The following is a 21296-nucleotide window of genomic DNA, read 5'->3' as shown; positions in this document are numbered from 1 at the left end:
TGTCGATCTGCCGCCACCGTGGGAGTCCAAATGCTCACCTTGCATTTGAAAGGCTTGACGGGCAGATGGACGATCATGTGGGTCTTCAGGGTCTGCTTCTGGATGAAGCTCTTGAAGCAGACGTGACACTGGAAGGGCCGGACGCTGTTGTGGATGAGCATGTGCCTCTTGAGGTTGGCGGACAGGGTGAACTCCCGGGAACACACCTCGCACTTGTGGCCCTTCATTCCCTGCGGAACATAAGGGGACATCAGCGCGCGGCGAAGGCAGCAGGGAATGTAAAAAAAAAAAAACCCGTTTTGAACTCGTTTTCGGTGATCTGCAGATTATTCGAATTCACAACAATGCTAATTATTACGCTTGTCTTGGATAAAAAAAACAACAAGAAAAACCCACCTTGCAGGTAATTACAACTTTTCCTGAATATGCTTTGACGCAAACCCTTCAACATAGGCTTTTACTCCAGATCCTAGCTGTGTAAAACCTTATTTATCAAATAAAGTCCAATAAAACAAATGTATGCTTGTGGCTTAAGACACTACATATAGACCATACGTGTCAAACTCATGTGGAACTCACAGTGCAATTACATTTGGCCCACATGTGTTCCAAATCCCCCGCTGGCAAACCGTGCATACTACATTTCCCAGAATGCTCTGGTGGTGATCCAGAAGGTTCTCTGCAGATACACATTAGCGACCTCATGAGTTGAGCATTGAGCTTTGATAAAGACATGGACCTGAATGGTTGAAATGTTACTGAAGGAAATTATTACGATTACAATCACTGTGGTGGTTGTTGTTGTTAGGCTATTACGAAGGTTCCCACTTAAGTAAAACTCTGAAGGTTACAACGAGAGAAGAGGCCTAACATTGTTTTTTTAATTAATATCTGAAACTTTGCTTGTTTACATATGGAAACATTTCTCATTATATCATTAAATCTTCCTGATTTGCAGACATTTTCTCAATAGATTCCAAGACTTGCCCATGACTTTGGCCCATAGTGTGTCTAATTTTGCCCACCCTGGCAGACTGTATGCAGCCCATGAGTGATCATACACCATTCCTCTGAATGGTGGTTAAAATGTACACAAAATGTAGGCATATCAAATCCTTACAACTGAGAAAGTACTCCAGCAAAAGTTTTCTGTACATCCCTGAAGATGAGATACTAACAACTAAAGCAATATATTTTTTGGTTACAGGAAAAAATGCAATTTAAAAAAAAAAAAGGAACTACAAACCAAATCAACAAATTAATTGTTGGTATCCAGGTCTCAAGTCCTGCAGCACACTAATACTAAAGAGCATGTCTAGAAGTTATCAAACGCTGCCTGTGGTATAATGCCGGTTTTAATTCATTTTAGTTGAAAAAGATCCTTTTTTTTTTCCTATCCCAAAGGGAAATTAAATGTTGCCGGGGATGAAATCGCTGCCCAAACATGCAGGTCAGAAAGGTGCATCAAAAGGAGATAACTAAAGAGAAACGAGCCATTTTCTAGACATCTTTTATAAGACAACAGGAGCGGCCTCAAGGCTCTTCTAAATGAATGTGCTGCTGCTTCATTTACTCTACTTTACTGTCAGTGTGGGGAGAGATTAAAAGTTGGGGCTGAATGAGAACAAATCAGTGCTTGTGGATTGAGAGACGGTGTTTGTGTGAGAAAACTGTCCAGCTGCCCACTCTCTAGCCAACAGTTTGTCCACAAGGGGGAGCTCCAAACAGACAGCAGGTACAAAACAAAGCCAAACCACTACAGGGAACATACCACACAGTGGGGGGAATATGGACTGCAGTGTGGTTATTACCCATCAACATCATAAGGAGTGGGGTTTGCAAGAAAGCCTTTTATAATTTTTTAATCTGTCACTTTATGGCATATTTTTGTCATCTGCGTGAGTAGAACTCACCAGGTGATTGGTTTTTGGAGAGACCAGGGGAAAGACGGTCTCATGCTGTCCTCTGACTTTCAAATGTGTGAGCAGGCAGGGAAACTGAGTAGTTCTCAATTTCAATCAGACGAGGACTTTGACAAAAGGTTCGTGGAGATGCTCGTCAAGCTGACCATCAGCAACTGCAACAGATTGCGAATTATACTTCAGAGGGAGATCAAATTTAAATTATCCCAGAATTGTTTCTGTTGTCTCAATAAAGGAACTTTAAAAGGGTAGTATATGTTATAATGTTATTCCCTCATCAAAAACACACGTGGAGTGTTGCTTTGATTCTTTCATGCATGTTTGGGAAATCCTTTAATCTCCCATGGCAACCATTCAGCTAAGCAAAAACGTCTGGGTGAACCTAACTCCGCCTCCTAAGAGCTGAAGTTTCCAAGCTGCCGAGGTTCCGCCTCACAGAGCTGCCTTCCCCCACGACTGCAAATCAGCTCCTTCAGACTAGCTAGCAGCAATTAGCAAACACCTGGTGGAACTGCGCATCTCCGGAGATCATCATAGCAGCTACTTCTCAGTGTTACGCTGGTAAAAATTTTGTTAAAAGAGTTAATAGAGGAGGTCTCTATCAACTCCTGAAGGTTTTAACAAAGAAACCTTTAAGAGTTAAAGAAAGAGTTCTTAAAGCATTTTAAAGAGACCCAATTTCAAGAAATGAAATTACAAAGTCAAATTTTTTTTAAGTCATATTTCATATATAGAGCATTTCATAGCAAAAAATTGTGTTATAGAATAGAATAGAAGTACTTTATTCATCCCAGCAGGAAATTACTATTGATTAATTATATATTGAAATTACATAATCAATATATAATATATATTTTTTTAAAAATCAATTAAACACAATGATTAATTGATTGTGTTATAAATTGGAACTATGTGACTGGAAAAAATGTAATTCTGCCCTTTCAAACCACATTCATCCCATAGATCATTGCACAGGATAATTGTTTGCAGGAAAACCTAAAGGTCACAAAAGGTAGGAGTACCTTATGAGTTAGCGAGTGCTGACGTAAGTGGTGGAGCTGCACAAACTCCAGGCCACACTGGGAGCAGGTGTAAGGCCGCGGGCTCTGGTGCTTCAGCAGATGGTTCTGGAGCTGGCTCCGGTATGCAAAAGACTTGTTGCACTCTGTGCACTGGAAGGTGTGTGGGCCCTGGTGGCTGGTCTGGTGTCGCTTGAGGTGAGCGTAGGTGGGGAATTCCATGCCGCACTGCGAACAGACGTGGCAGCGGCCGCGCTCGTGCTTCACCTCGTGCGCCCGCAGCTCGCTGGGGTAGGCGAAGCCCCGGCGGCAGAACCGGCAGCTGTATGGCTTGACGTCGGTGTGCTGGAGCATGTGTCGCTTCAGGTGGCTGGTCTGAGTGAAGCCCTTCTTGCAGACAGTGCACTTGTGGGGCCGCGTTCCTTGGTGGGTCAGCAGATGAGTCTGAAGGTGACTGGGCTGCTTGAAGAGCTTCCCACAGTGCGGGCAGGCATGTGGTTTGATGCCGTTGTGGCCCAGGATGTGCGTGACCAGGTTGTACTTGGACGTGTAGGACTTGTCGCACATGCGACACTTCCAGCGCTTGAGGCCGTCTCCAACATCCACGCAGTACGACTCGTCGATCTGGATGTTTATGTCCAGCCGGTCCACTCTGCGGCCACCATGTCGCCGGGGAGGCTGAGGGTGTGGGGGCTGCTGATGCTGCGCTCCGCTGCTCCCGTCCGTCCACATCATGCTCTGGCCGCCATCTTCGTACTCGCCGCCCATGCCCATTTCTGTAGAGTCATAGCTGCCCACCTCACTGGTCTGAAAGTAGCTGCTGATAGCTTCCTCCTGCTGATTGGGCTTCATCATAGTGTTGCCCGGGTGTTCTACCTCCTCTTCGTCCCCTCTAGCTCCTCGACAGTGGCCCCCCATGGGGCGCTGGGGCTGGAGTCCCCTGTGACCCTGCTCTGCCCCTCTATGTACCACTTGGGCCGGTGGAGGATGGACGTGAGTGTTTGCTTGCTGCTGGTTGGTGACTTCGCGCTCACACTCTGCACAGTTCTTGTTGGGGCCTCTGAGAGTGGCTGGATCTACCTGAATTAATCCCCCTCTGGGAGCCATATTGTTCAGCATGTGGACGCAAGAGGGCATAGCAGAAGTTACCTCTTCCCCTTTCACGTGGGAGGAGGTCACGTCACTGCCTTGGAGGGCGTGACGGTCAGGGAGGACCATTTTGGTGTCCACGTGTTGCGGTGGCGGTGCCACCTGTTGCCACCGCCTCTGGCTGCAGCTGGGCTGCATCTGGCCGTCTTCTCCTAAGTTGTCTCCGAGGTAATCTCCGTTGGCACCGATAAGCTGGTCTGCGTACTCGTAGTCGACTCCGTCTACTGGCGGTGCAGGGGACTCTTTGGGTTCGCCGGTGTAGAAGCCATTGGGTGCGATGGTAGCTCCAAACACTTCATTCTGGGAGATGAGACCTAGCACGGCGGCCTGGGCCAAGGACAGCACAACTACGGGATCTGTCTGTGTGCTTATGTCCACCAGCCTGGCCATTACCTTGGGCTCACATCTACCCAGGCGCCGGCTCGCCTCCTCCTGGAACAGAAAGGGACAATTCATCTTTAGACATTGTTTGCATAGTCTAACCACATAGAGGCAAAGTTCCTTATGGATTTCTATGGTCAACATTCGTAAGTCCATATTGGACAATAAATAAAAACGTTGCAGAAACAATGGAATGACATAAGTACCCCGACGTATTAAGGAAGAAAACCATACTACTAAATCACATTCAATAAGAAGCAACTTTATTTACAAGTGAGTTGTTAGCATAAAACTCAAGATTCACTGCCACGCCCCTTCTACCGAGATCAACTAATCCCCAAAGCTACACTTCTATTAGCCTTTGACTGGTATCAGTCGATGTTTTGCTTTACCAGATTGTTTTTTTAAAAATCAGCAACTGGACCACACATAAAGACTTACAGGTTGCACTGAACATAACAATCTTTAGGTTGGATGACTGAAGTATACTCAGTGAGCTGGTTTCAGTATCAGAGTGGTACTGAATCCATTTTCTATAGACGCATGTCAGTCTTTCATTCAGAATGCCACTTAGAAACTGAATGGGAGACTAAAGTTGGTTAAAAGGTAGCTAAATGTATTACACCAATGTTTTTAGATTTCCCACAAATAACTAATAAAAATAACTTGGTTCTGCTGGACTTGGTTTGCAGTGTTTTGAAACCCTCACAGTTAAGGTACAATCTACTGGCCACCCAAGGAGTACACACAGATACTGGTAGTGCTAATCGCTAATTTAATATAATTACAATACTAGTGTTCAACATTGTGACAGTAACATCAGTTCAGATTTACACACATTTTCTTAATTTTTTCCATCCTCACAATGTCCCTACCATTGTCCTTGAGCTACAGCATCTCAGCTGCTAAAAATATACTTAAAAATATATTTTAAGTATGCTAAAAATATATGTAGGAGCAATTGGGAGACCATGAAACTAGCCAACGATATTATTGGCCTGCAAAACATGAATGTATGACACTTGAAATATCATATTCTGTAAAAACATCACATCCAAGCACACCTGGGAAATTGTGATATTGCAAGCTCTAGAATCCATCAAGTAAAACTTTCAATATACAGTCCTCAGTATTTTTTTTTTATTTGCTTTTTTTTGGGTACCATAAGCTGTCAGATCTTAACAAAGGAGTCCCAGGAAGTGCTACTTTCAGATTGCTAAATGTATGCAGGTTCAAGTGATCAGTAATAACTTCCTTTCCCAAAATCCCTGAAACATGGGAACATCAGTGATTTGTTTAAAACTTGGAAGTAAAAGGGCCAACAAAGACAATACACTCGCTCTTGGCCAAATAGCCTATTATGTTTATCAATGAATGAGTGAACTGCTAGTAACTCCAGAGCCAAAGTGATAAATAAGTTGGACTAAGACTTAAATGTAGCAAATAAACAGGGAAAGTCGGAATCGAAATGTAAACCAATTTCAAAACAATTTCTATCTTTTAAATGATATGAAAAATTCTGGACATTTTAATTTCTTTCTAAGCTCAATTTTCATTTTTCATACTAATCCAGACTTTCTAAGAGTGTGTACCAGGAACCCTGTACATTTTTTATTTTTTCTCCAAAGAGATTTTGCGGCGCTAGTGGCTCGTATTTTTTGCGGCGACAGTAGGCAGACAGGAAAGAGGGTGAGGAGAGGGGGGAAGACATGCGGCAAAGGTCGACGGGATCGGGAGTCGAACCCGCGACGTCCGCGTCGAGGACTAAGGCCTCCAAACGTGGGGCGTGTAACCCCCTGCGCCACCACAGCAAGCCCCAGGAACCCTGTACATTTTTTTTTTTAATGCCCAGCTATAAACTGAACTCTCAGGAAGCATGTCAGTGCCAAGTGTCAACACTCTGTGGAACAAACTACCAGAAAACTACAAAACTGCAGAAACACTGAGCTCCTTTAAATCAAGGCTAAAAACCCATTTGGGTAGAGTTGATTCTGATTGATAGCTGGAATATGATTATTCTTTATGATTTTGATGATGGCATTTGACCAATGGTAAAAAATGTAATGTTTGTTGCTTGTTTCATAATTGTTTACTTTATTATATTTTTAGAGCACTTTGAACTGCCTTGTTGATGAAATGTGTGATACAAATAAACTTGGCTATGACTCGATAAGACTTTAAAATGTCACGTGTGTTCTCATGTTGTCTTTATATTAGACTGTAAATAAAATAAAATAAAATCTTGGTTCCCTGCAGAGTTTAGTGTGGTCCTGATTTAAATAATTATCATTTAGTCACAACAAAAAGTATATTTTTTATTTGAAGGAAAGGAAAAATGTTTTATTAATCACCAGTATATGGTAGTGACAATAAATTAACAACACATGACCTCAAATCAGAGCTTTTCCACTCAAGTATCAAGCTAAACAGACTGGTATAATCGTTTTATTTTGCCATGATCTTCTGATATGGGGCAGAATGCAGAAAGCTATAATCTGGTAAATGAGCCAGGGACATGTACTGTTTTGTTATTTATTTAGGTAGGTTTTCTTAAAGGTAGAAACGGGCTAAAATCAATGCCAGCAGAAATTGGTATAGGCAATAAGCCACAAAATCTCTGATATGTGCATCTTGATTTTCTCTGTCATGAATGAAGGAAACCCTGAGAAGTGGGGCATGAGCCACAGGAAGTGTGAAAGACAGCATCTCAATCCACCACGATAACTATGTATGGTGTGAGTGTTGAGGAGGATTAGATGGCCTACTGATCTCCACACACACAATGAAGTGCAGAGGAGGCTGTAGGGGCGGGGAGGGAAGACCTGAGCAAGATTAAGGAATAAAAAAAGTGGAAAACAGCAAGAGAGCAGGGAAAAACAGTAGAAGAAGAGGAAGAAGGAAAGAGGGAGGGGAAGCTTAGAGCATACATGAGTCTAACGCAGGGGCAGGACGGGAGAGAGAAAAAGATTAATGAAAGGTCGAGGGACTGAGAGGCAGGAAGGTACTGGAGGAAGAAAGTAGGAAGCAGTGGCTAAAAGAGAGAAAGAATAAGAGAGAGAACGAAAGTACAGACAGAAAAGGATGGGAGGGAGAGGCAATGAGTAACCTGGAGACAGAGGAAGGGGGAAAAAAAAAGAATCCAAAATGAAAGCCAGACTGAATAGAAAAATGTCAGGTAAAGCAATTCAGAGAAAGAGAGCAAAAAGGAAAGAGCTCTAATGAAGGAAGGTGGTAACAAGCGAACAGAACGAAACCTACATGACTGACAATCATGTGAAGCAACTTTCCAAACAAATGAACAAAAACAGAACAGCATCACTGGATCCCTGAAGACAACCACCGACCGCGTCCTTCCACCATGCTGAACACGGCAGCCAGCAAACTCACCGCGCTCCTCCTGCTGTGAAGTTTCAGGTGCTTTAAGGACCTCATTCTTCAGCCTGAGTGACACTCGGCTCCGTCTGCCTCTCTTTTTAAGCGTGAGGGACGGAGGGGAGGCGGGCACGAGCGCTAACCCATCCTCCCCTTCCTCCTCCTCCCCCTCGCCCCCGTCGCATGCACAGTTTTAAAAGTGATCGCAGCAGCAGTGCTAACGACAAACAGCAGAAACAAACACTAACGTTCTTCCGCCGAGCGAGCATGTGGCTGAGGATAAATGAGCTAAGTCACCTCAAAGTCCCAACGTACGAGCTCAAGATGCGACAGAACAATGAAATCATATACGTCTGAGATTATACTCTCCAACTACTCCTCCATCTCAGTCGTTCTACTCCTGTTTCTCTTTTTTCTTCATCTCCATCTTTTCCCTCCATCATTAAGTGATTTTTACCAGATAAAACCAAATAGTTGCGAGACTGTTTCAAGGACAAGACTCACATGGAAGCGTCTGTCAGGGTTAGAGGACGAGGACGACGGAAAGAGGATGAGAATGAAAGAGATGGAAGGTGACTGACAAGGGGATGAGCAAATGGAAGAAAAGACAGAGAGAGAGAGAGAGAAGGGAGATGAGAGTGGATGGAAAGGATACTCAAGAAAAAAAAGAGGGGAGGGAACAGACAGAACGAGCGAAAGAGACGGAGGGGGATGGGAGAAGAATGCAACACGGACAACAGAGTTAAATGACAAAGCAAAAGATGTTTTTTTTTCTTCTCTGTCTTTATGCTACGTCAACTTCATTTCTACAGTGACGAACTTTCCATCTCTTTTTAGCTCGACTCCTCCAGCAGAATTAGGGAGGAAGCAGAAACCCATGAGCAGGTGAGAAAACGAGCCCCAGGGCCGACCAGCGCCAAACGAGTCACATTTCTAGACAACGCAAGCGTTCAACGTGCTGTTTTGAATACATTTCCTCATCTCAATTTTCTGCTATTTTTGTCTGGTTGTCCTCACAAAATTTACTACTTCATTCTCCTAATGTAATGACTTTATTCTGGTAATATGAGGACGTTATTCACGTGTTAATTGAACTTCCCCGTAGAGTTGACCTGAATTCAAACTAAAAAAAAAAATCCAAGTTGTAAAACACGGTTGTCAGACAAGATGGCGGCTGCCACCGCTGTGAATTATGGAGACCCAAGCAGTGCATTGGTAAGAAAAACAAAAAATCCTCATTTTCCAAAAAATGTATCTTCAAATACCAAAAATTCAATTAATAGCTAGAGCTGGTTTATTGCCCAGTTTATTGTCCTATTAAAAATATTAGAATCTAATCCAAGTTCCTCTGGTTGAAGCCAAATGCTCTGGGCTCATCCGGATTGGGATTGACCTAATCAGCTTGTCATTTCATTTAAACTTCATCAATGTGGTTGGACGTCATTTCTGGCCAATCGAGATCTTTACAGATGACCTCTGACTATCAATTTCTCTTGCCTGAAAAGTCACCAAGTTGGAAAGTGTGGGGTGACTTTGTTAACCAGACATGCTCAGACCTTTGACCTCCAAACATGAGCAGACTATGCTCTCCCATGATTTCACAGCCATATCACAACTTTGAAGAGTGAACCCGACCATATCAGATATTCTGTGTGACACTTTCCTAATGGGACACTTTTTTTTTTCTCATTACGCAAACCTATTTATGTAAAGTTGTAGTTTGATTTCTTTGTGTTGTAGTCATTGGCATCTTTAAGCATTTATTTAGGAAAGTAGTGGTGTGTTCAATACTAATTTTACCTATTGAGCTCTATTATTTAAATAAAAATAATCATATTCAGTATAACATTTAATCTAAAACAAGGCTGTTGCAATAGGCAATTAAGCGCATGATGAATATTTCCATTCTAATGACTACAATTTTTTTAAGCGCAATTTTGTTTAGAAACCTCACAACACATTTTATTGATGATTTCAGTTGTGTGCGGTTTTTATTTAACTTTTATTTATCGTTTTTAGTCGTGTTTTATTTGGTTATTAGTTTTTGAGAGGGCAAACTTGCATTTTTGTGCCGTATTTGATGCATTATGGCCTCAAAACAACATTATCGTCATTTATGGCAATAATTAGTGTGACAATGTATTGTTCGACAAAATTTGCTATCGTGACAGGTCCGATGTAAAATATTAACATTTATTGACTTAATTATTGCATACATATTTTATAATTTAATTTAAAAACTCTATTTATTAATCACTGATTATTTATTTTGCACCTCTTCCAACAGCAAGACACAGCTAGGCCTGGACTCTGTACATCCTTTGCTGTGTGGGCAACAGCAGACTCAGTAGTCTTCTGGTATGTTTCCCTATAACATGAAACACAGACTGCCAGGCACAGGACACTACTATGACAGTAAGAGGGTTCGTAAGAATCCCCACAGCAAGATGCTGCCACCACCGTGGGGGAAGACGTTGGGGAGGGTCTGCAGAGTTCAGGTTCACCAACTCCCAACGTGGACAGAGAGTCATTCTAATTAACGCTACACGAACTTGCTGATTAACAGGAATAATGGTGTGAAGAAGAAAAAATTGATTAGAAATATCTAATTTATAAAAAACGTTTTTTCATACTTCAAACATGACACTAAAAGTGATATTTGGATCAAATTGCATTTCCAAGTTTTCTTATTTTCAAAAAAAGGAACCAAATTGTTTTGACTCGCATTTTCTCTTTCATTATACACCTTTCTTTTGCTAGCTTAAGTAGCTACTACAGAACGACTAATACATTTTTTTTTCTGTGATTGTTCAATTCATGCCAGAATAATCAATAGATTACTCAGTTACTAAAATAAGCATTTGTAAAAGGCCTAGCCTGCAGCATTCCAGTTTGCCATTCTAATAACACATCCTTTGTGTTTTCCCTTTTTCTCAAACCACATTGAACAAAACTTTATGTCGCAGGCTAGAAAGTTGGCCTCTTGTTGAACATATCCAAACAAAGCAGCTGCGACATTGTGAGAAACCACAGGTTACAGGCATCAACACTGGTCGAGATGCACATTTTATTTAGAACAATGTGAATAGGATGGGTGATTTGAACGGCACCATGGACGGACGGGTTAAATTTAAAAAAAAGAAGCAAATGTGCTTTGATGCAAATTTCATCTTGGAATCTGGATGTATGGATGTCTTGGTTCTGGTCAGGTTGGATTTTTATGATATAAACAACGTTTTAATAAAAGTTTGTGTCCGAAATCTCAGGAAGAAGTATGGCTAAACAACCAGATGGAGAGAACATGGAGGAAAGGGGAAAAGAAAGGGAACTGGCAGAAGACAAAATGGGGGGCGTAATGGAGCAAGCAGAGAGAAAGAGGGAGAGAACAGATGATTGCATGAAATGAAAGAGGGATTGAAGGGGGGGAGAGAGGGGAGGAGATAAAGGGAGCAGGACGGGGAGGCGGGAGAGGACTGAGAGTGAAAGAGGGAATGAGAGGCTGCAGTGGGGGATGGGAGGATGCAGAGTGAGAGCAAAGAGAGACTGAGAGCGAGACAGCAAAAAGAAAGAAAAAAAAAGAGAGAGAGATGAGACGGGGAGCGACGTGAGAGCGAGACAGATGCAGGGAGGGGCAGCGTGCAACGTGAGAGAGAAAGAAGGAGAAGGAGAGGAAGAGAGGACAGGGAGGGGTAAAATATGATGGAAACCGAGAGGAGGAAAAGAACAGAGAAACACGAAGGGAGGGAGAGTGAAAGAGGAAGAGAGGAGGAACAGAAAGAGGGGGAGGGGAAGAGAAAAATAAAGAGGTACAAAAAAAACAGGAGTAAGTGAGGGAAGAAGAGAGCACAGAACCCCTCGCTTTTTGTTTTTGAGGTTTTACAAACATGGCTGCAGCCAAAGAGGAAAAAGAAGAGTAGAAGTCTTTATGTTGAATACAAATACGTTGTAGTACAGTACAGTGGTCTTCTTCTTCTTCTTCTGTCCTGCAAAAGCAGCTCTTACACAGGCTACTATCTGGACTGGTTTTGGTGCATCATAGGAGTTCACAAACTGGGCCCATCGGAGAGAGGAGGCCACGACAAGCTGACGGGACCAAAACACTGCAGAGACGGCGAGGAGACGCTTCAGGGCTTTATGTGGGAGAACCAGGCTTAAGAAGGAGCACCGATCAATCTGCTCCAGACAATAGACATCGAATGATGGAACAGCTCCCAAACGAACGAAAAATATTTTACTTTTTTGGGGGGGATTTTAAACCACCCTGCATACTACCAAAAAAAAAAAAAAAAAAAAGAAAATCAGAAAATCACTCCACGAAGTCCGATAAAATTCAAGTTTGTTAATTGCAAATTTTTCAGTGTCGAGCAATTACTTTGATTAAACATTTAATCAAAGTTAAATGTTAAGCATTTAAAATCTATAACTTAATTTACCAGTCAGCTTATCTGCCTGGCTTTTTCTTAGTTAAAAAAAAAGAAGAATTATTGAAAATATAAATTTCACAAAAGCAAACTAAAGTCTGTTTGTGAGCATTTTGAATTGATTCAGGCATTCAAGGACTTTGGTCCAAACTCCAGATCCATCTAGCATCCTACGCTAACGTTCACTCAGCAAGTAAATGCGACACAAATCTGACTTTTTTCTTTTGCAACCCATTTCTGACTTTTTCATGGCAGTCTGAATAGCCCAATTCTGATGTTTTCAGGAAAGAACATTTGGATTTCTACTATTCCCGAATGTGGTACTAAACTGGATACGTACCATATGGTTTTTAAGGCGTCTGCAGTGAGAACGGTCGCATTTTATCCAACTTTCAATAATTTTCATAATTTTGCACCAGAAGAAGCCAGGCTCGGTAAACGACTGCAGAAGGAAGCAGTGTCGACATGTTGGATAGAACTTTTCAATGCAAAGCTTCCTTCACCCATTGCTCAACAATGTTAAATCTATCTATAAACTTTTGTCATGCATTATCATTTCTTCCGTGAAAAGTTCGTTACAGTCTGACTTCTACTTTTTTCTTCTCTGAAAGCGAGTCGCAAAACGTTTTGTTCACAAATATTGCAGTCTCGTTTAATTAGTATTAGGAACAACGACGGCACAAAAAAGATCGGATTTAAGATTGAAAGTCATAGTGGAAACTTTTCCCATCCCCATCATTTCCTTTCTCAAGAATGAAATGGACAGAACCTTTAAAAAGTGTCCAGGCTCCCTGGGAAATGTTTTAGCCTGAACACACTATATTAAAAAAAAGGAGACAATGGTAGGTTTTCTACACCACAAATATTACCACACACTTAAAACATTAATCTGCTGCAACTAAATATGAGGATTTGTCAAAATATTACTTGTTAGCTTTATACAACTATCCATTGAGTTAATTGTTTGGTATGTTTACAGGACAGGTCTTTAAATAACAGAGACCTTTTATTCATTCCTTCATGTCTGTTGGTGTCAAAACGACTACCTCTATAAAAATGTATTTTTTTTGCCTTCCTCCACATGTTTTAATACTTGTGAAACAAAAAGTCCAGATCATTTAAAGTCAGAATTAGCAGGGCAGACCTCAAAGAACACCAGAAAAGAGTTAGACATTTGCATTTTCTCCCACCCGACTAGTGCAGCTGCAGTGTTTTTCCTGTTCTTTTTCTTATTTCACACTTACAAACTGGACAGAGAGAAAAAAAAACAATTTAAGCACTTTGCAGGTAAGAGTCTACATGCCATTCTTTCTCCTTTAACAAACACCCCCAATGCTCAGACAGCTTTCTTAACCCCTGTGTCTTCTAAGTTACCACAGCTTCAACACTGCTACAGCAAAAGCGTACACACACTGTAGAGATGCACCGATCTCATTTCAATATCTGTATCGGCCCAATATTGAAAAAAAATTCTAGATCAAGTATCACGACAATGTGCCCCATCAACAAAGGCAGATCTATTCGGTCTAATTCTATGCTTGGTGCTGTGAATGAAGTCATGCTTTATTATTTATTTTATGTTATATTTAGAATTCCTAATTACACTTTTTGATTTGCAGCTGTTTATTTTTTTAGATGTTTGACCAAGGTAGTCAACCTAGTTTTCTTTATCATTTATTTTATATTACCTGGTATACTCCTAATTGCATTGACTGAGCAAATTAAAAGTTGTTTTTACATGTTTGACCCAGCTGGTGAAGAAGTGTGCTGTACTGGTGCAGAGATTACAAATAAATTTGTAATAAAAGAACCATCTTAAATCAGTCCAGCACTGTATTAGATTGATATTGGCCGATAAGCCTCAGATATCAGTATCGGAAGTGAAAAAAATGGAGCAGTGCGTCCCTAGTTAAAGTTTCTATTAAAGCATCATTATCTTCGTGAAAGTATCTAACACTGAATTGCTTTTTGGACTTTAGATAATCAAATGCTTGTTTAATTATTTGGACAATTTTAATATTAAATCTTAAAAAATTCAAAAGGCAATAAACTTTAAAATGAAAAAGCCAAAAAAAAAAAAAAAATTTATTTTTGCATCAAAGATTTGTAAAAAGGAGAGGCAGGAAGATTCTGCATTTGTGATTAAAAGTGCCGTTTCAAAGCTGAGAACCCATAAACTGAGCATCAGCGAAGGCTTCCTGCATGGAGCCCTGAAGGATAGTGAATTATAAAATGTCCAGAGGAACAGAGGGGTTTAGTTAAGAGTACGTCTTCTGACATTATATTCTTTGTTCACCAGAGGGCAGCGGACGGTTTGTTTTAACTTGGACTGACTGATCCAGTGATGAACCATCAAATGCACAAAAAAAGCCCAGCAATCCGATCACACTGAATCAGACTGAGCCGCCAGTAAAAGAATAATAACAAATGACATTACACTGAGCATGTCTATTGGCCCTGACTCACGCTACATTCAAATGAAAACGATTCCTTTGGGTTCACTGTGAACGACCCAGAGCGACAGTATGTTTGTTACCCCTTACATACTATACCTGCAGTTTTTGCTAAAAATTGTATAAAAAAAACTAAAGGAGGACCACAACAGTGTTAGACCACAAAGGCCTAATACTCTGAGCAATACGCACATGAACTTAAATGTAGGCTAAATATAAGGTATAGTTTATGTTTTTGCTAGTCTGTGTCAAAATTGATATAATGATCAATACATTTTAATCACAACACGCCTTCAAATGAACATGTCTAATTAAATTAACATAGCAGATTGTTTCATGTGAAAAGGTACAGCCATCATGGACAGAAATCATACATTTCAATCAGACAAGACAAATATGAGAAATGCTGTTCTAGTGCATTAAAGCTTTTACTAGACGTTTGTAAAAGTCAGAGTTTGTCTAATTTGATCGCGATTCATTGCCCGATGATCAACAACATATTATTAATGAATGTTAAGAACTTGACCCCACAGAGAAGCTTCTCTACACCCACACAAACAGCCCAGGTAGCCCTGCACCCTCTGAAGTAAGTGGCGAGTTGCAGCCGTCATCCGACATAAGCAGCCTAATTACGTCCATTAAAAAGATCCCAGAAATCGATGTGATAGAGCTGAAGTCCTGCCCTGCTGCCGAAGAGTCCAACTACTCTAACCTGGAGTTCAGTGACCCTGCTCTGGATTTCCAAAAACTTCTCAGGATTAATGTCAGAGAGGAATCCCTGTTTCTTTTTTTTTTAAATGAGACATGTATACCATATCAAATTTCATTCTAGCCATAAGACAACATAGCTACACTGAACTCAAAGTAATCAGTTAACGTCTTTACGTCTCCATAAATGCCATCTCTCCTGATCTTTCCAAAGCCCTCCATTTTGTTCATTTGTCTCTCCTTTCACTCTCATCCCTCTTTCTTTACGTTTCCATAAATACTCCATTCCTTTCCCCATGTTTTATCTTTCCCTGCTTCCTGTACTATCCCTACTCTGACTTCATCACAGCTCACCAGTATCTCTTCCACAGTTGTCTTTTTAATGCACAAACCGTACGGTGGGGTCGGGACCTTGCTGATTCCACTGACAGATGCAAACGAAAACTTAGAACATTTGTTCACATTGACAAATTTCCCCTCAGGGATTTTGCTCTGAGTAAAATCCCTGAGGGGAAATTTTTTTCTCATCTTGTTCTTCACCAGGCAGAGACATCTGCGACCCAACAGCGCCCCTAGACATCAAACTTAGACTTGCAGAGTGATGTTTAAGGAAGTACTTCAGTAAAAAAGGTAATGTTGATTCTCCAGTTAATGAAGAGGCATTTTAACAAAATGTCTCCTCACATCATAAAGAAACTGAATATATTTTAACAATTTATTCAGGCTGTACCCATATATTTTGATATTTTTGACGTTTGCCTTATTGTGTTGTCGTTCAATTCGGAGGAGACTTTTCTGATTCAGAGACGAGACGTCATCTTTCGATCAACGTAAAAGTAGCGAAGCAACAAAATGCGTTGTCAGGTGCAAAACTGCGACGAGTGACTCAGTAGTGCCAACTGGCGCGCCGACAGGACAGAGTGAGAACTGCATGAGCCTCACCCAGGGAGAAGGAGACGTGGGGGCAGGACGGAGAGGGGACGAAGAGATGCAACCACAATGCACGCACGTTATGACACACGGCTAAAATTACACCGAAGAGGGTATGAACTAGGCCACGGCTCTGCATTGTGCTGGGAGTCAGCTGACTGAGTGGAGGGTTGCAGCAATCCCAAAGTCAAAGGCCAACAATTACTGCTGTATAGAGCGGTGATGACTGATGAGGTCAATTTGTTGGTGTGTGATCAGTATAAAAAAACTAGGCAGATGTCTTTCTATCTAAGAGTTTTAAGAAGCTTTAATAAGCTCTAAAATAATTTGTGTATAAATGACATGTTTGGTGATTAGGGATGCACCGATTACAGTTTTCTGGCTGATCACAAATTTTTTAAAAAGCCTGACCTGGCGATTCCGATTTTGCATTTTGGCCGATACAATTTTTTATTATTTTTTCCATTTTCTGTCTGAGAAGTCATTAAATATAGAAACTTCTGTGGTCCTGATAGGCCCTCAAAATGATTCTGATACAAACTTAAACCACCAGAGCAGGTGGTTTATGGAAATGGATGTTTTGTTTTTTTTAAAAAAAGAGCTTTTGATACTTTCCTTGATCAATGAGCAAGCAAAATAAAACCCTCTTAAAAAGAAATGTCTCAGATGGGATGCAAACATTTGTCAGTATTTGCTTTCATTCTAATTTGATTCGCCTTCTTCAAAAATGAGTAATCCATGTCCCATTGTTGGTGATGAGAGTAGACCAAATTTATAAAAACTGGCACTAAAAGCTTAAGACACGCCACGCCTTTCTTTTAAGAAGCTGTTTAGGATCCACAAAGACTACAAAACCCTTGTAGTCTTCGTGTTTAGACTAGAAATTTGATGAGAATAGACCAAATTATTTACATGTTTAATTTATTCACATGAGTATATTTTCATGCCCTCAGCATAATGCAGCCACCTTTGTGCTTCCCTTCGCTGAATAGGTGTTCAGGCTCAGCATATTTTAGTTTTTCCCTACAATCTTTTATGTGCGCTTGAACATTCTGACCAGAGAACGGTGACAAAATTTTCTATCATGTCAATCTGCCACAAAGGCTAGATTTGAACGACAGTGTTTGTTTTGTCAGCATTAAACTACCAAACAAGTTTTTTCCAGTTTACTTACTGACTAAACTTACCTCACAGGCCACTTTCAAAGATCCAGTATCAAGAGATCGTCAAATGCCAACAATTAGAGACCACTGATGCGTCTTGAGCCAAGGAAGAAAAAAAAAACCTGCAATCCTGGCACCGTCAGTCTGGATGCTAAATTTACAGCACACTTTCCTTGTGTGCCTCTAAAAATACAAATGCATATCTATCTCCATGGAAGCAGGCCAACAGCGTGGCGAAGCCTCTTGTGATGACAACAACAGTTGACGAGACTGTTGCTTTTGTTCTAATAAATCCTCACTTTCAACCACGTGACCGGAACCGTTTAGATTACGGGCCCGGCGGTCACGTCTGCAAAACATTCAACCATTAGCAGAACTGTGGCGCAATTCAAAACAGCACATTAAATTATTAAAACCTTGCGGAGGAACCAGTCGGCTCGTTTCTGAGTCTAAAAGCGAGAGTGAATTATGGAGAGAGAAAAAATAAATAAAAATCTCCCGTTCGCAACCCAACCCACGTTCTAGTCTGAAGGATTTATCGCCGTGGCCACACGGCGCTCTTTTAAAACACAAACAAACCGGCGGTGCATGCTGGATATTGTTCAGCATGACTGTATCCAGCAGGCAGCACACATTAGGCCTTTGTGCTTTGAGAAACACCAGCTTTTCTCTTCCCCCCCCCCCCCCCCCTTTTTTTTTAAAAAGCCTGCCTGCAGCACAGCCATGCACTGCAATGTGCTGACACCATCACCAGCTTGTTCTAAACCCTGTTCAGCCTCATTCCCACTTCCTGATAAAGAAGAATGCGAAAAAGAGGCCATTTTTATTTAATTCAGTTTACATGAACAAAAGTGTCGCAAGTAACAAAAATCTCTCAGATTGGTTTTTTTCTTCTTTTAAAAAATAAAATAAAATAAAATCAGGTCCTGTGCAGCACTCTCTTGCTGACTATAATCCATGAGCGAATGGCTTGGGCCTCTCTGAGCAGAATACAGATTGTACACCGCAGCAGCAGCAGCAGTCTAATAACATATTATTGATCCAAACTGGGGTGATTTCAGGTTTCCTCGTGGTAAATAATAATAAAAAACAAAAGTTCAAAAATGAAGGTGTAAATCCTGAAACTGAAAACAGATCAGGGTCCAACATACCAACCCTTGCTGAGCTCCACAGTTGGACCATCGATCGCATCGCTGCAGCGACCATTTTTAAACGATCTTTCAAAGGTCATGGAAATTTTTAATTTTAAATGCTTGAGTGCAAAACATTGGGAAGTAAAAGACAGAGTCACGAAGGGACAGAGCATATTAAGGCTAATACTAACTGCAATTAATGACAATCATATTTATTGCGATTAATTAATTACTGAAATAATTGTCAACTAATATAGAAAAGCAATTAATCGTTACCCGGTGTATACAAAGTCTTAAAAAGGCCATTTGCTGAAAGAACACCGCCATCGGAGCGGTAATTAAGCCAAAACTGTACAAAAAAAAAAAAGTACATTTTGCATTTAAGAATAATAAAAAAAACTTCTTTGTATGTAAATACTCTCTATCTAGAACTCTCCAAGTGGCAAAGTTTAGCTTCACCTGGTTAAAACAAACTCCATTAAGTATCTTTTGCTATCCAGTTATTAATTATTTAGTCAAAAAATGTTTTAAAAATCAACAGGTCAGCCCTACACTGTGATGTTAAGTTAAGCAGGAAACTTTTCACATGTTGATGTTTGTTTAGCTCCAGATGCTTCCTTTGCAACAAATGATCAAGCGTTCACTAAAAGAAGGCCTTGGTATTGAATTTTATTTGGTCAAATGCTTATTTTCTCATTTTAAAAAAAGAAGGAATTGAAATATTTATTAGCATTTTCTCATGTACGGTATTTCTAATATTGTACAAAATAAGCTTAATCGCTTTAATTAAAAAATCGGCAGAAAGTGCCAACTTTTTCTTACTGATTAATCGTCAGAATAACTGATCACTAAAAGAATCGTCAAAGCATATATGTTTCAGAATTAAGAGGCAACTTAAATTCGTGTTTGCGATGTTTTCGACAAATCGCATTCGCGGAGAAGGTCGGAAGTAAAGGTGTAAGAGATACGGAGGGGAAGACGTGATTTTTCAGTATCCAACCTTCTCTTCACCGATCGAAGAGTTGCCTGTTTCCAATCTCACCGGTGCGTCTCTGGTACACGCACAGACAAAAATATCAAATCCACGGCGGTGTGAGAGAACTCCAAAACTCTGAAAACGAAAGCAACTCGCGTTACAGTAACAACACTGTACAACACACTTCGCCCTCAGGTGCTGCAACAAACATCCTTTTCATCGTCTTCGGGACGTTAAATGACACAAGTGAGTCACCTTGTGCAACATGACTTCATAAACTCCGCTGAATCACGGGGCTATATCCATCTAAATGACATCTATCAAATGACCTGAAGGCCACAAGGGGGAGGAAGATTTTTTTTTTTTAATTACTGCAATCCACTGAACTGCATCAGAGCATATCTAAGCCCCCCCAGCCTGCCAACTGCTATGCTGGGTTTGCAGCTGGCTTGCTGCATGCAGTGCACCATCCTCATTACTGCATGGCAGGTATGTGTGTATGCAAAGGGTCAGCAGGGTGATTACTCGCTCTCCTTCTTTGCAGTACATTACATAGGGCAGAACCGAGGGTGCAAACGCAAGGACCCTAATGCCCAACCAGCAAGGCTGTGTTTGAAATGCACTGGCCTCATTAGTGCCGTCGAGGATACCTGCGTGGCCTATCAATGATCTCACACAACACTGTTGGATTCAGCCAGCTGGTGGAAGGCTGTCCTCCATGCAGCAGCAGCAGCAAGCAGGTCGGGGTACAGGTCATCTGCTGCTGCAGTACATCTTCCAGGTGTCCAAAATATCAGCTCTGACCCGAGCTTCGAGCCGAAATTGTGGCCTCAGAGCCGAAGCACAGCTGTGTTACTTCATATAAGAGACATTTCGGTCTGCTCAAAGCCACAAAAACGGCAACAAAACAACTTCTTGCAAAAGAAATACGCGACAAGTCAAGAGCAAAAAACTTTCTTGAAGGCAGGCCTAGCAGAGACAGCCTAGCCTCCGGTGTGTCGGCATGAAGAGCAGGCTGTGGACGCACAGATTAGTGATGGGCTACCGTGGCCCGGTGTCGCCCCTCTTCCTTTCTGCGGCTGCTTGCCCGCTCTCTCCATCCCCCCCTTTGCTCTGTCGACGCCATCTGTTTGTGGCAGGAGAGAATGTGGAAGTACAAGAAGAGAGAGAGGAGAGAAAAGGAAGACGACATTTTGACTGTAGTTGCTGACCTACATCGCCGCGTTTGTTTGCGCTCGCGACGACGAGGAAAAGCCGCAGCGAAACGACGAGCGGTTCAAAGCGCAGAGGCGGGAAAGCAGATAAAATGTTACAAAAAGGTACAAATATCTATGTGGGCTGACCGGGAGGAATTTGTTAAGTTATGGTTGAAACACTCCTCCTGCTGCTGCTGCTGCTGCTGCTGCCTCGCCGGCCCGGATAAGTGAGCGCTATCAGCGGTAGAAATTCGCGCTGCCCTCCGCTCCGCAACACCAACACAACCCGGGGAGAAAACGAGAGAAAAGGCACAACTCACCTGAGTCCAAAAGCGGTTTATGGTGGCGACGTGTCTGTGGTGAGCATCAAAATGGGAAAAAACATTGAACGCTGGGTCCCCGTTGTGTAGCAGGAAGGAGGGAAGGGAAGGGAAAAGGGGCTGACGTGAATGAATAAACAAGCGAGCTCCTCC

General features: G+C 41.5%; 2 protein-coding genes across 3 annotated transcripts in view; one reads left to right on the top strand and one right to left on the bottom strand.

Annotated features, from left to right (window-relative positions):
- Positions 1 to 21296, bottom strand: part of LOC102223742 (zinc finger protein 710) — a 27478-nt gene extending 6182 nt beyond the window's left edge. Inside the window, exons 1-3 of one of the 2 annotated variants that reach the window (XM_023332241.1) lie at positions 21144 to 21296; positions 2945 to 4522; positions 39 to 230 (exon numbers count right to left, since the gene is read on the bottom strand). In XM_023332241.1, the coding sequence (XP_023188009.1) occupies positions 39 to 230; positions 2945 to 4480 (1728 nt within the window). In that variant the 5' untranslated portion in view covers positions 4481 to 4522; positions 21144 to 21296. Of the gene's footprint in view, positions 1 to 38; positions 231 to 2944; positions 4523 to 7858; positions 7963 to 21143 lie in introns of those variants that run through there. The other variant, XM_014472314.2, reaches the window with a different exon arrangement.
- Positions 8431 to 11824, top strand: LOC111608413 (histone-lysine N-methyltransferase, H3 lysine-79 specific-like). The gene is made up of 3 exons (XM_023332390.1): positions 8431 to 8535; positions 8681 to 8728; positions 11599 to 11824. Exons 1-3 carry the CDS (start codon positions 8431 to 8433, stop codon positions 11668 to 11670), a joined length of 225 nt encoding a protein of 74 aa, XP_023188158.1. The 3' UTR covers positions 11671 to 11824.

The sequence above is a fragment of the Xiphophorus maculatus genome, chromosome 4, assembly GCF_002775205.1.
Source record: "Xiphophorus maculatus strain JP 163 A chromosome 4, X_maculatus-5.0-male, whole genome shotgun sequence".
NCBI lineage: Eukaryota > Metazoa > Chordata > Actinopteri > Cyprinodontiformes > Poeciliidae > Xiphophorus > Xiphophorus maculatus.
Note: the sequence above shows the minus strand (reverse complement) of the source record. Positions and strands in the feature narration are given on the sequence as shown.

Excerpts from the sequence above, each read along its gene's own strand:
- LOC111608413 (XM_023332390.1), top strand. The coding sequence starts at position 8,431 with ATGAGCAAATGGAAGAAAAGACAGAGAGAGAGAGAGAGAAGGGAGATG. Across the intron at positions 8,536-8,680 it reads GGAGGGAACAGACAGAACGA|CTCGACTCCTCCAGCAGAAT; the intron begins GCGAAAGAGACG and ends ATCTCTTTTTAG. Across the intron at positions 8,729-11,598 it reads AAGCAGAAACCCATGAGCAG|AGGAAGAGAGGAGGAACAGA; the intron begins GTGAGAAAACGA and ends GGAGAGTGAAAG.